At 34.1% G+C, this 16,049-nt stretch overlaps 1 protein-coding gene across 4 annotated transcripts in view; it reads right to left on the bottom strand.

The window, feature by feature from the left end:
- The window catches only part of LOC141448770 (adhesion G protein-coupled receptor E3-like), a 136,404-nt gene that overhangs the window by 101,881 nt on the left and 18,474 nt on the right, over positions 1-16,049 (bottom strand). For 2 of the 4 annotated variants that reach the window (XM_074117370.1, XM_074117371.1), the window contains exon 5: positions 2,661-2,812. In XM_074117370.1, the coding sequence (XP_073973471.1) occupies positions 2,661-2,812 (152 nt within the window). Of the gene's footprint in view, positions 1-2,660; positions 2,813-16,049 lie in introns of those variants that run through there. The other 2 variants (XM_074117375.1, XM_074117374.1) reach the window with 2 other exon arrangements.

The raw sequence follows: 16,049 nt of genomic DNA, 5'->3' as shown, positions 1-16,049 counted from the left end.
TAAGAGGTGTTGCAACGCTACATTGGGTTATCATCCAGTGGAGGCAATGGATCAACCAACGATTTAGACAACGCCAATTAATTACAACTAATTGCAAGTTGAATAAGTTCGGAGTTTAAAAGAGATAACAGTAATTCGTTTTTTGCTGTTATTGAATTGTGCTTAAAATCATAGATTGAAACTGTTTCAAGGGTAAGATGAAAATTATTGAAAATCTAAGTCTGTTCACTATATTGTGGGACAAGGGCCAGCCAGCTAGCCGCCGAGTAGGAGAGAACAGTTTTTGAAAGAAAGAGAGAGCTGGTCTAATCCAAACTAATGAAACAGTGTTTAATTAATGAAGCCAAAGCTGAGAAAAAGTGGTCGGTTGTGCTAACAATTCTGGACCAGACACTTAACTTCTTGTACTTCGTCCAAAAAAGGTGCACCTCCTCACGGCATCCGTGCTGCTTCATTGAAATTCTTCTAGTCTATAGACAGACTCATAAAAACAAATATACTTGCTGAATTTAATTAAATATCGCAAGTTGTTTTTAAATTAAATTACTGCAATTAACGTATTTTCCCAGTTACTTTGGTTTGTGTAAAACTTTAGTTTATAATTGGAGTTTGGCTGTTTATTAAACCGCTTTTTTAATTAACGAGAATTTATTAATGATATTTGATAAGTGTATTGGCTGTCATGACGCGGGAGGACAGTTTATTTTCAATAATATAAGACGATCCCTGGTAGGTCTAAGCAAAAGAATACCTTGAAGGCGTCTATTTTTAACTGCCCTATAACTTTATTTCTTTCACCTACGCCCGTTCATATACGATAACCTCCTCAAGAGTACATTTTATTGAAGTCGCGGTCATTCCACCGGAAATCACGATCCAACGCCGAATACACCCTTTGATGTCATATTCTATTTCCCAAACAGAGGGCAAAAGGAGAAGTTATACAATCCTTGACGGTTTGTGGACAGTAACCATAAAAGCACTAACAACTGTAAAAAGTAGAGCGAATAAGGCCGCTATGCTTAACTAATCACGGCCAGCTCTTTCCCTGTGCTGTCTTCAAACTCCTTCCTCACGTTTAAAGAATTCTCGAATTCTTCTTGGGGCTCCACCAACCTTCTTGCTCGTATTGCAATAGTAATCCAACAAATGGATTCTGCTATTACGAAAACATAGGACTGGTGGTTTGTTAAGGTGTTGCAGTGAGGCCATGCTTTCTTTGAGGAGTTTGAACGTCTATAATGATTACGTCATACAATGTTTGTAGATAGTTCGTGGAATTATAGGTATTACGTCAGTTCGACAGTATGTATTATCACTTATATAATTCAATATGAAAACTAGGAAAAGAATAGAGAAACATTATGTGGAATAAATAAATAAAGAATATCAGGTACGGAAATCACTCTGTTCTCCTTAACGTTTGCCATAAATGATGATGTAAAACAGAAAACAGAAAGAAAATATAGCAATGAAAAGCTTAATTTTAAAGTAATTTCTTTTTGTTATTAAAGGGAGTTTTGCATGGCGAGCTTTTACGGCAGAGATGTACAACAACGGCCTTAACAATGCTGGCCTTATTGTTACTCTGTTGGAACTTAATATAATTTTACATTATATTCTTCTACCAAGAACAGAGTTCAAAAAGTAATAAGTCCATTCAGCCGCTTAATAACAAAAAATTGTATTCACTATTTCTTTCTGCTAAATGCTCTGGCGAAATACAAAATTACAACAAACAATCTGCCTTTCTTTTACTGATGTTAAAGAAACGAAGCCAGACGTTTATGGTACCGACTTTCAATAAGAAATAACTGTTTTTGAGCTACACAGAATGCAAAAACAATGTTTTTGGGAGGTGCTCCTGTGACACTCCTCTTCAACTAAACACAAACAGTTCTTAGCCGAGAAATATTCTCTTAAGAAAGATTGCGTAAGCGGTTAAACTTTTTATTTTAATGACAAATTGTATCTACGATATCGTATCATTCATGCTGCAAACAATACAATATTCATTCAGATAGATTTTAAATCTCCTTTTTAGATAAGGCTGCACAATTGTTTACTGAACAGCCTCAACTGGGCGATTATTTCTAGTTCGTGACTTCGATTCGTTTGTAAAATCAAGAACTAATTTTATAAAAATTAAACTTTATTCATTCCTTACTTATTAATCCATTATCAAAGAAAGATATCAGTTCATCTCTTAATCAAATTATTGCAGATATTTATGCATCACTTAAAATGTTTTCTTTATTGGCTGAAATAAAGTTTTAATTGGGAGAACCAATTATAAGGTAAATTACAAATTGCCTAATTAGATAAGTCCAAAGTAGATGGTTCTTGTTACGCAGCTATTCAATAAGTTAATTAGCTATTCTGGCATTCAGCAGAGTTTTATCTGAATGAGAACAGTTTTATTTTCAAGTTTACATAGAAGAGATAAAGGTAAAACGGATTGCAAAAATTATTACATAGCGCCTGCCTAGATGCTGGGTAATATTTGGTATACAGGCCTAAGACAGCAAATCATCACTGCTGTTCCTTCACTCAAAATTCATTAAATATTATTATTTATTACAGCTAGTTAATCAATTAAATAGAAAACTGCAGCAAAAACTAATTGCATATTTTGAATCATGTGCATAAAATGAACGTACCTGTATGTGATGAAAGCAAACACCAAAGCCACCAGCGACACGGATGTAGCCAGGACAACGATCAGCGACAAAACGCCTTCTTCAGGCACCGGATAGTAACCCGAGGTTAGATTCGGAAAGCCGTGCAGTCTTCCTGTGTATAGAGTCTCCATCTGTCGACAGATGAACAAAATTAAATTATGTTTTTGACGAGTGAGTAAAAGAGCGTTTTTTTACACGTTCTTGGTAGTTAATCACCTTCGTTGTGTTCGTTTAGTCAAGTACTTGTACTCCTAAGTAAAACGTACTTTTCTCACCTTGTTAAACATGAAATTTTTTCTTTAACCAATTGAATTATTAATTAATGTGTACGTAAAGATGGAAATGCTGTTAATCCACTTCATTCCTCTACAATTAGAGTAAATTAAAAGATACTTCAAAAAAAATCCCACTTAATTAACGAACGCCTCTACGAACTAAAAAATATGTTTTCATTCTATTTAAATAATAATTATTTGAACGTACACATCAGCATCACTAATGACTCCACAGTCTGCTCTTAGTGAAATCTCTTCACGGTTGTAATGAAAAAGCCGTTTTAACACAGTAGGGTCGGCAATGAGGTGTGATGTGTTTGGGAACGCATTAAAATTCATCAATATTTTTGCTCCCATTTCATAGAACCGTAAACACATTAACATCTGTTTTTTTTTGTTTTTGAGAGATTTATTCAAACGTAAGTTTCTGTGATGTACGTGCTACTGATTATTTTTATTGGAGTTCATAAAAGCTACAAAGATTCTATGTTTTCTATACAAGAAGCAAGAATGAGTATTGAAAGAAGCGGTTATCGTCTGCGTTTAATTTAAACACAATTAAAAGAAGAACAGAAAAGAGACCCCAACAGAAAGAATATAACAGGGGTAAAAAAGTAACAAACAGTTCACTTTTAACAATTAATTATAATTTCTATTTTTGATTTAACAATTGTTTCATTATTCAAAGAAATATATACAAAAAAAAAAAAAAATTAAAACCAATAAATTTTCATGGAAAAATAAAATTGAAAGAGAAGTTTCTGTTGCTATTGTTTTGTGTAAGTTAAACAATCGTAGGCAAAAATATTATTTTTAAATAATGGAATATAATTAGGAAAAAAAAGATTTTGAAGAGGATACAAATGCAAAAATGTTTGATTTGATGAAGCTGTCCTTCATTCACCAGCGATGACAAAGCTCAGGGCGAAAAATGAAATAAGGAAACTCTATCATAACTTAACAATACTTTCAACAAAAAGAGTAGACAACTTTTATTAAAACTTCAAATTGAAATCCATTATAACGCCGACAGTCAGACAGTGCGTTTATAAATGGCAGTTTTTTTTTATTATTATTTATATTTTTAAAGAATAAACTGTAGTAAAGGGATTTCAGATTTTCCGAGACCAGTTTACGAATTTTTCTCATTTAAAACTGGCGATCTAAATTGAATTGCTACTGGCAAGTAATTTTTTTCTAGAACTGAATATTCTCTCTCAAACGTGGCGTTCTCTTCTGTATCGGCTTAGAAATTCTCTTTTAGTTATGTAGATCAAATTCACAAATATGTAAACTATTTCATTAGACAGTCTTTAAAACAAAGTTGCTTAGGTCAGGTTTTTTTCCCCAAAGTTTTGCCTGTTAACACATTATCAAAAAAAACTATCGCAATATTCAACCGATTAATGTATTCAAATTAGTCTACTGGAACATACTGGAAAGTAATTACATATTCGATCCAATTTATGGAAGTTCAAGTTTCGAAGTTTGTATGGATTGAACAGATTCTCATCTAAAGAAATCTAAAAATCGGAAAGATAAATAACACACACACGCATGTGTACTGACATGAAAGTTTGTGTTCGTTTAGTTTTTACCAATGGTCTGGAATTCCACCAAATTTACTTTAATTGAAAAAGATTAACTGACCGTTCACAAGGCCTACTTCATCACATTAAATTATTCACCGTTCTGTTTTTGGATCCATTCTTGCCTACCTAATCTATCCGTTTACATCAGATCCCTTCAATTTCTTCTAATAAACCCCCAATATTGTTTCAACATTTCTAAAACTCTGGACTCAGCTGTTTACCGCAGAAAATTAAAACTAGAAAAAAAAAAAAAAATCATATTAAATAGGGAACCACTTTTTACTCTTCAATAACTCAAAAATTACATGATTTAACGTGAAGCGTATGAGTTGGAAATTTTTGCTATTATCAACTGCGTTTGCTTTGCTAAGTTGCTGGGCATTAAGGACCAAATCGACACACGCAACAGTTAGATCAATTTAGTTTTTGTTATAGTTTCTAAATATTCTGTTCTATTTTTATGCAGGTCACGCAATATTAACTAACTTTTTTGCGCTTAATTCTGTAGCTTCCATGGATTCTCGATACTGATAGTAACAGCGGGAGTTGTTCTAGTTCGCCAAATACCATTGTCACTGATCCAGAGAACAAGGTTCTTGAACTCTACTATAGTGAGTAATTAACCGACCGTTCACCCCAACAGAATAACCTCTTCTTTTCTTTATGTTTCCAAATTAATGCTGATTACTTTTCTTTGTCAATAATTCTTTCACTTTTAAGATTTCTTCCCGTATTTCATTTTCTAGTCATTGGAAGACTCATTTCTCACTTACCAACTCTTCTGCTCACGCTAATTTCGATCTTGGGTTAAAAATCTCGTGAACAGAAGTAAAATATACAAGGTTCCATCAGGTCAACCCAAATGGACGATTTTACCATGAGAAGGATGTAGAGAGTCATCACATCCTTGGCATGGTGTTAAAACAAGACACAGATAGAAGGAAAATCTTGCTATAAAAAGTTTCAAGCCAGCTGGGAGGCCCTTAAATGTTTTAAATAAACGCTATAGAGAATCACAGCCGCCCTTCCAAGTGAATCTGAACAGAGATTCTTGTGGGAAATTAATCTTTAGGAATGCTGCTTAATTGAGATCTTGGTAGTGGTTCAAATTTGAATGTCTTCAATTTTCTGTTTTTAGAGATATAGAGGCCTCATAAAGACACTGCACACTCTTTTTTCACTCAAGGAGCCACAAAATCAAAATCTACACGTTTACAACACTTCCTCTTACGCTTGGTATGAGAACGTGTAGTGCTCAGCGAATAAATTTTCCATTAGCTTCCTCAGCCGTAGGGATGCCTTGACGATATCCACTGTTTTTTTACTGTACTAAATGTAAACAAAAAATAAATAAATTATTCACAGCCACTGAGATTAGTCACATTGGCTAGAACGTTCATATTCATTTTTTTATTCTTATTTTAGAACTGACTGCAGTAAAGGGGAAGACCCAGCCAAGAATTGGATTTATAAAGGTAAAGCCACACAGGTAGAAGGCTGGCAAATGGAATTTTTAAAATGCCAGGGGCTGAAGAGCTGTACGGTAAGGAAGAATGGAAGGAAAAAAGCGAAGTGAATATCTGTTCCCAGCTAGTTGGTAATCCTTTATGTTCCCGAGGGAGGATTATATGGGACCTGCCGAGGCCCCAGTCATACATCCCAGACAAAGCTCCATCTCTCCCTTAGTGTTCCTGCAAGCAGGACCATAATCCCTTTCAGACTCTGCTTTCCAACCATAATATTTCAAAACAAAAAACTATATATAAAAGGGAAAATTACACTAAAACGTTTTTTTTACCAACTTTTAAGTTTATGTTAATGCCAGAATTGAAATATAGTAGACCATAAAACATCGTTGTGTGGTTTGATCATTATGATCTAACGGTTTAGAAAGTTAACTTGCTTGAGGATGTGTAATAGTTGGTTATCAATCTTTTCTGAAGGAAGAGAAAAACAAAAACCAGAAATGACAAGAGGGGCGAGTTTTTTTTTTTTTTGTAATCTGTAGCTTTCCGAAGTAGATCTCTCTCTGGCCCTCCAAAATCTGACAGCCTGACAGAATTTCACCTTTTTTTAAAGACTTAATTATTAAATTGAAGCTCTGTTCTTTTACTTAAAAGTGACAGCTTTCAGGAAAAGAACACCAAAGCAGAAAGAAATTTAATAAAGCACAGGAAGAGGAGAGATGGCGAGAAGATTTTTCTAGTTGAAGCTGCAGCAGTAGTTACATTAATCTGTTTTGTACTTATAACTGAGATGTTTGCAGAAAATAACGCGACTCTTTTAGAGGAATGATCAAAGTACCCCAACTAAAATCCACTTCAGCATATGGTGTGAAACATTCACACGAATTTCTTGTAAAGTTTTCTTCAAACAACTTTTATTAAGTGATTGATAGCCGGATACACCTATTTAGTTAGGTACCTGAACCACAAGAACCTGTAAGCCTTTTGAACCAAGCGTGAGTTCATCAAACAATCAAGTTGGAGACCGATTGATATTTTCTCATTTCTTATTTTACGAAAATGTGAAAAAAAGAATCGTTCAGATGATTCCAATTCCAACAAATTAACTTATCAAAGTCGGAACGAAAAGTACATACGCATTTCTTCTCAATATATTACATACCGAAGGATTCAGTGTAACTGAGATGTATGGAGATGATAACTTTCATTTCTCGCCGAATTTGCTCGAATATTCTTTGAAAAATATTTCAGATGAAAGGTTTAGATATGCATTATAGTACAAGTGTGTTTTAAAGAGGCGCATTGGACGTGTAATACAGAATTCTCAAAAAATAAATAAATAAATAAAAAAAGAATTAGTGAGAAAGTATCATAACTGTTGAGGAAAGGAAAACAAGGAACAAGTGTTACTTAGGATTATGGGATTTTGAGCTTTCTTTAAATCCCAAAGGATTACCGAAACAAAATATAAAGTTTGAATAAAATATTAAGAAAAGCAGATCTTGTGGTAGTAGGCTTGATTTCCAGTCCAGGCCTTGGATTTTATTTAATGGTTAATATGAGAACTTTACAATAAAGTATGTTTGTGTTAATCGTCTTTATCCACGATACTTAATTGGTAGTTGGACGTAAAGCCCGCCTGGAAAAATGTACTTTGCTTTTTGCCTTTCAGAGTGTGAGTCGCGAGACACCCTCATTTTTTGCACGATCGCAGCTTCCTCTTTTCAGTTGTGAGAGAAGTTAACAGATATCCACTTTTTCGTACAGGACAGGTGTGACTAAACTGCTCCATTTAATTCCCTCCCTCTTTTCCGCTCCGCGTGCGTGCGTGTGCAAAGTTCTGGAAATAGAATTTTCCGCGCAACTAATTTTAACAGCCGATACCTTCTTCCTCCATGCCCTTCTCCGTTAGTAAAGCGTTTTTCTTTAGTCCCAAAGACCGAAAGCATTTCATCCAGCTCTTTATGACTCAACATTTCTTCTGCCCAGCTCTCTCTCTCAATGCCATTCTTTTCTTTGTTATGTTCTAAGGAATTTATCAATTTCCTGGTGATCGTTGGGTTCCTCTACAGACCCCGCCCTCTCTAGTCCGCCTAATGTTCGCCCTCTCTGGGTTTGACTGCATTGCACCATCCGTACAGCGGAACCGAGTGGGATAGCGGAGTAGAACTTAGTTGAGTTGTAGAAAATGATGTTCTGAGATGATTATTGCTGTGGGCTGATGATATATCTAGCTCTAGCAATCATCGTCTCTGCTCCAATTATTTCCTGAGGTGGTTATTAGAAAAGATTAATAGAGAAGGTAAATGCTTGGATGTAATTTGATCTGCAGATGGTATTCCAGTATTGATTTTTGGGTATTATTATTAAATTCTTGGCTATTTTTGAACATGATCTTTTTTAAGGAAAAAATAAAATTACGATTTGGTGCGGTTTTACATTACCGACAAAATAGTAACTAAATGGATTTCTTAGTTTTCGAGATTGTAGACGATATTTTGGTTTCAATGAATGAGGTCTGCTCAACGCACTGAAGGCGGTTTTGTTTTTTTAGACTGTAGACTTCGCTTTGTATGGAGCACAGATCAGCTTTGCTCTCAATAATTTCATCATTTGGCGCTTCTTAATTGCACCCGTAAACGGAAGCTATTCTTAAAACAAAATATGGGCAAAAATACCCTGCGAATACTGAAAATTTAATAACAATTTCTACATTTTACCAAAATAATAAATTTTAATAATTTTTCTTCATTCGCAATTTATTTATACACAATTCGTTATGAAATTCTAGCGGTGATGATGTTCTAATTCTAATGTAAACTATATACATATGTAGCAGAGCGAGCTAGATATATTGTGAGGTCGGGGGGCCAATAAATTTGTTTGGAAATGCGATGTCATTTCCATATGTGTGCACTGTATTAAACTAAATTCTAAGCGGGCAGAGCTCGCTGACAGTTCTGCCGTCTGGGTACTTTCCAGGTCTATGGACCGGACCTCTAGAATTATTCATTTTTTCCGCAATGTTGTTATCTTCTTTTTAAATAAATACTCAAAATATTAAAATAATAATAATAAAAATTAATGAACAAGTGACAATATGATAGCAGCTAAAAAAAATGTGACCTACGAGGCTTTTCCCAACCACCTAAACAGAAATATCTTCAGGCAAGCTAAATCAAGTAAACACAAGATTTATAACTGCCTCTACGCCGCAAGGTAGAAGAGATGGGGACTAAGTAAGTATTGAAAACAGGAGAGGGACAACGCTATCCGAAACCCTAATGGGTTCATATATAATAGCTTTCCCTGTGTACTGGGTTGTGGAGATGTTTGGTTTGAAGTGAGGAGCGCAAGCAGAGCAGAGAGGATTAGCATCGTCACGTGCTAAAGTTCTCCTGAAAACCCCACTGTATACCCACAATTTACTGTAGGTCCTTGAAGTGTTTCTGAGAATTGGACGTCAATCTAAGAGTTGCTCTTGTTAGACTAGGATATCCACAGTGACGCCAAAATCTCTGAAGAAGCTTCACCTAAGTGCTATTAAACGACTAATCATACGTTCTTTGAGGATGACTGCGACCGATATATATAAATCTTGGCCTGCTCTTCAGAACATGAAAACTTTGACTGGAAAGATTGGCTCTGTCAAAGAAGACCAGAAGACTACCGAAAATTACCATCTCTGCGGAAGAAGAAAACTTTCACAAATTAATTTCATAATTAAGAGATAAATTTTAATAGTTTTAACCAGATCTTTTCTAAAAGATTTAATAAAAAATTAAATTGCTCAATGACGATCATTAACCGGAGATTTAACCTTCAGCAACCATGACTATAAAAAGAGCCAACAGGTTATATTCATGTCATTTTAGGAACTCTGTGCGGGGGGGAAGAGTGAAGAAATGTAATTAAAATTTGCAAAGCTGTTAAAAAAACTCATTATTATAAAAAAGCAAATGGCGGAGACAAGAAAGGGCTATGGGGAGTGAAAGTAATAAAAATAAATACATTAGTACAGGAAGCGACATAATTAACATTCTCTACCAACATGGTCACAACTGGGCACCAGCGCTAGTGACAACGCCGTTAACCTCTAGGGGGTATTAGTGTTCGGGTGCAGGAGGTAGTTTTTATCATCTCCGCTACTCAACTACATGTTACAATTAAGCCACCTCTCCACTGTTCAACAATATTTTATTTGAATAAACGATTCTACCCAGCATCTAAACAATTCAACAAATTAATTGCATTAGGTGCCAGCTTTTAAAAACTATTATTAAATTATGGAATTCACAAAAAAAGGAATACTAATTTATAATCACCATAGATCAGACAAAAGATCAGAAGCTCAACTAGTCTATAAAGAAGTTTCGCACGTTTTGTCATTGGTTTTCTCTTAAGGCTTGTGAGTCGTTTCTCCATGAAGAGCCTAAGATGGTGCACCAGATCTGTACAAGGAAGAGGATTGTTGTTGAAGGAGGTGAGTTAAGAGCCCCGCCGAAGAGTAAACGTGGCGTGCTGGCAGCATTTTTGTAGTTCATTTTAATTCGCCATTTCTTCCACTTTAATCAAATTTGTTATTTTAGAACTGTTTCAGTGGGTTTGTCCCAGTTTTTTTTTTTTTACAATCGCAATATTCTTTGGCGTTTTCCATTATTTGAATACTAGAGGTAAAAAATGAAATAGAAAAACAGATAGCGAAAACATTGTTTGAAAGGTGAGATAGAAATGCATAGAGTGGAAAAAAAAATGCAGAGAAGATTGTAATCAGTTAAACCAGACATTGCAGTGCCACACACTGACAGAAAACCCAATGCTTCGTTAAAACAAGAAACCATGTCATTCCTACACTCACTTTAACAATTATCACATTGCAGTTCACAACTGAGACCCAGCCAATGGGATTGATGCTTGTTGCCAAACAAAACAAAAATGTGATTGAATGCGAACCATGAAATACTTCTTACTGTCGGAGCTGGGTCGCGTTGAATGACAGGGAGAGAGCTACAAACTGGTTCAACGCGCACACTCAAGCAAATCGAGACTTCTTTTACTGCAACTTAAATAATTAAGTTTCCTTTGAACTAATAATGTTTATGTTAATAATAATAATTTATTTTTGTTGGTAATTGCACTGACAATAACTTGTACTTTAGAAAGGAAAATATGATAGAAGACAAAAATCAACCTGACAGCTTCTACTTTATGATACTTCCTATCAGGTACTAAGTGAAAATGGAGATGTATCCAATATAAGTCCGACACAAATAATATTTCATGAAATTAGAAACTTTGTGAAAGAAGTTCAACTAATTAACCGCTATCACTTTGACTTTCAAGGCCATCCTACAGACCTGGACACAGTCATGGTTTAGCTCCAAATTATGTTCATTACAAATTAAAATTAATTATAGACTGATAGGTAATTGACATCGTCTAGCCTACGATGTTCATGTAATTAACACAATTATCAATAACTTTTTTAAATTTAATTAAAACATTTAATAAATATTTAGTTAATATTATTGAGCGAAGCGTGACCATTCTTGCTGCTGTGGAACATCTCTAAGATAAACTCTCCTAGAACAAAACGTCATCAGTTGTAGGTCCTACACGAATACTGATATCAAATCATAATCGCAATACGATCATATCAAATTTCCCCAGTGAGTAGTGCTTAGTTAATGGAAATCAAACTCTACATCTACTGACTAATTGATCTCTCGAGGGGATGTCAGCAAAATATATCATGTTTAGGAGAGGAGCTTGGATGCTACCATCGGGATCAACTGACAGGTAAATTGATTAAATTTGAGGAACTGGATAAGTTGGTAAGTACATCCGGCTTAATGAGGTCTCAGGATGGAAGAAAATGTAATATTTTCCGCAAAATAATTTCGGGCTAGGTGGAGTCAATTCATTAGAAACTACCAAGAAGGCGCCCGCACCGAATTGTTTACAATTCAAGGATGGTGGCGATGAAATCTATAACGCGACGCCCCAGTTGGAAAGTGAAGTGGACACTAAAAAAAAAAACTGGTAATTGAGAGTAAGTTGAAGAGTTAAAGAAGAATTGAAGCAGTTCTTCAGTTTTCTTCAATTTCCTTACCCACTTCTGGAAGGCCATAATCTTAAGAGATATTTTCAGGCGCAACTCAACAAACATCTCATTCAAAATAGTACAGTTCTAGAGTTGTTTGTGGTATTATTAAGAAAGAATATTGCCAATTTTTATTTTGCCAAGCTTCCATCTAGGGTTTGGATCATCTTCAGGTGTTACATGTTATGTTGGTGTGTCTTCTGCCAGGTCAGTTTACGTAAAGTCACTAAAAACTATGAACAATACTCGGCGGTATTATTAATGTTAAAGGGTAACAGTTGGAAACCAGTAGTGTACGAAAGGCTGTTTGTATTGGAGGAATATGTGAAGTACGTGATTAGTAATAAAAGAGATAACATTATGGCAGACCACAATATGAGAGTTCTTCTCTTGTAATGAGAGAATATACAACCAACTAGTTCCGGCTGTGCAGAAGTTATCTAGTGGCTATATCTCAATAAGTGAAGAGTCCTAGAAACATAACTTTTTCATTCTTGACTGTTTCTGCTTTTGCCCCTGTGTCGGCATTATATTTGTGACGGTTTGATTCTATTTCATATTTCAAGTCCTCGGGACTCCTTCCCTACCTCCAGGAGCCCTCGCCCATTTTAGAGTGTCCGCTCTCCTAACACTTTCTTTCCCGTCTCCAGCTCCAACATGTTCCCTCGTCACTCACTGTCCATCCATTCATTATCCATTAATTTTCAGATGCCGTCTGTTCATAAAGAAATTTAAAACCTGAAAAACTTTACAAGAACTTTGCTCCTTCCCCAACCAGCCTTTCGCGGATGCCTTCATCTTTTCAGTACAACAACGGATTCATTCTTATCTGATCATTGATATTATTTGTTTCCTTAACCATTTTAATCATTCAAAACTAGCTGTTCTTGCCTTGCATCAAACTTAAAACTTGCCTCAGATAACAAGTCCTTAAAGTGTTTTATTTTCTCAATAAGGATCAACTCAATTGTCAGAGAACACAATAAATAAATGTTTAGTTCCAATTGTACTAAATCTTTAAAAAAAAATTACATCATAAATCGGGGCAAGGATATTTACAACCAGCTCTACATGTAGCTGCTATTCTACAAGTCTACAACTACTGGTCTATTCACCATAATTATTCTATCCTTACAGGTCCAAGTACCTGGATAGCTGAACAGAATAAATCATAAATCAGAATTAGAAATTGTTTCAAGTTCCAGTCTTGATTTGATGTCTACGCCAAATAACAACCCAAATCCCAACATTACTTGTTTAGTGCTTCTCTCAATTTTAGTATTCAGCTGGCATGCTGATATTCAGTTTGGCATTACAGTATCAATTACGTAGCTACATGTGCTAGTTTCACCTCTCTGCCAGTATTCAACAAGATCGCCATTAATCACCAACACCTGGGGTCACCTTCAAATACAATCACAACTTCACCAAACAGAGCACGTTCTAAACAGAACCTCCAATAAAATACAGATAAAAAAGAAAGTTAATAAGTAACTGTAAAATCAAAAGTCATCTTCTTACCCAAAGAGTGGATAATTTATGAATTCCATTTTTATAAAATTCGGCTGTAAAAATGAACATTCTGTAAATCGTTGACATAAAAAGCTTTTGATGGTTTGATTAATTGAAAAGAAAGCTCGATAGTCGGTTGCCTTAAGCGAATTTGGAATGGGAGCCGTGAAGAAGGTGACGTTAGAGAGAACCTCATAGTGAACGGAAAAAAGGTTTCTGCCCATAACAGTACAGGATGAAACCTAAACTTCTAGAACCTTTAGTTATTTGTTAATTTTTCTGATAAACAAATATATTTTATAAATATTTTTTATTAATTCTTTTTAAATAAGATTGCTCTTGTAATTTTGGTACAAGGTTAACGATTTATAATGAAAAATCTTTAGAAAAATAAATAACTTCAAAAGAAATTGAGAATTTTGTTCTTATAACAGTGTTTCATTTGTCACAGTTTTTTACACTGTTTACATTATCATAGTTATTTCTCAAGAAAACCAATAGGTAGTCTGCAGGTGGTCGGCCGGTCCTAACACATGGATGAACATTTTCTAAATCCATTTCTATATCCCAGGTTACTATGCAACTTGCGACTCGAGCAATATCTTGACCTTGCGCCCATCCATAACTTCAATGCATAGTTAATTATTAACTAATCAATTGATTGGTTAGCATATATTAGCTATGAGAGTTGAAGGTAATTTCTTTTTAAATTCACCACGTACGCGGAGTGACTTCGATTCTGTTCTTGTATTACCAAAAGCACTGACAATGAAACAAGAGAAAAGATAAAGGAAAAGATTTTTGCTCAATCGACTTGAGTCGATCAACAGATTAGATTTGTATAGGCAAAGTAAAAATTCGAATTATTGTATAACCCTATTAAAATGGGTGTTTCTTATTTGAAACTAAAAGTGAAATTTATAAGTTATTCGCTTTTGGGAAAGATTAATAGCTAATGAAATTAGGGAAATTTGTCCAACTGAAGTTACTTTTATGTAAGTGTAACAACATTAAGACAATGAGATAGCTGCGTTTTATTTCATCCAAATTTGCTCATTTTTTACTTTCTCTTACAGTTCGTGAGGGGAGGGGGGGAATTTTGTTTTCGCAATTCTTCTTTTAACCAAACAAGTTTCATGAAAAATAAATTTTCTCCCACGAAGTTTATTTTCCAAAATAGTGGAAAGATTTTCTGAATTACTTTTCCTAACTTCACTTCTTTTACAAATTTCTTTTATCTGCGTCGCTTTGTTGCATACTTATTTTAAAGGCTACCTTCATTCTATACATATATTGTATGTAATATAATATGTTTCTCTTTGATAATATACTTTGTAATTTATCTATAAATAATAAAAAATAAAGCGAGTCTCTTTAGTCTCTCTCAACTTCTATTTCCTTTTATTTCTTAATTTTATAAAAGTTTTTACACAGATAAGAAACGTTTCAACAATACATTTACTTGTCTAGTAAACAATTGTCTAGTAGACAATGTTCTAGTACATAAAAAGCCAGAGATAAAGATTGCATATCAATGATAACAGCGGAGAGTTTAAATAAGTATATTTTATTTATTTAAATTATATTTGCCACGCCAACCCTCATAAATATAAATAAATAAATAAATATTATATATATTCCTATCCTGTATATATGTATATTTATATACATATAGTCCTGTTCCTATCCTGTATATATGTATATTTATATACATATACAGGATAGGAACAGGACTTATAACAGGAACTTATCAAGTACAAACAACTGCTAAAAGTTTAATTTAATAAAATAGAAAATGAAAAGTTCAAGATGAAATTTTTTTAAAAAAAACCCAGTTCGCTGTCTGATTAAAAAGGTTATAGGTATTGAAGTAATTCAATTTTTATATTACTTTTATAAAACATGAAAGAATTAAATTAATTTTTATAAAAGCTTGGTATATTGTGAAAAGAGCCAGCAACAAATAAATCCTATTAACGTAGGATGAATTCCAGGTGATCAATGAATAAATACTTGGTATTCCTTTTTTATTCAAACTACACATTATGCAGCTCTTTGCCGGACTATCCACTGAAAGCATTGTATCCTAAAAAATAAACAGCCAACATCCAAATTGGATTGATAGAGAGGGCGAGTAATTGGCAACGAACTCTTGTTTATTTTAGCTCTTTCATCAATAAAAGCTTCATTTCAATTACATTACTCTGCTTTATTTAAATTTTTATTTAGAGTAACTTATTTTTTAAACACTATTCAAATCCAAAAATTAATTCAGTAATATTAATTTTTATTTTTTAATCAAAAATTTAAAATTTGATCTTAAGCTAAAAATTTAAGTTAATTTTATAAAATTTGAATGGATCCTGTCCAATACTAGACTGAAAAGACAAGGAACTAATCAACGCTACAAAATTGTACTT

This window comes from Rhodnius prolixus, unplaced genomic scaffold (assembly GCF_049639745.1).
Source record: "Rhodnius prolixus isolate KJV_2025 unplaced genomic scaffold, Rpr scaffold_2, whole genome shotgun sequence".
NCBI lineage: Eukaryota > Metazoa > Arthropoda > Insecta > Hemiptera > Reduviidae > Rhodnius > Rhodnius prolixus.
Note: the sequence above shows the minus strand (reverse complement) of the source record. Positions and strands in the feature narration are given on the sequence as shown.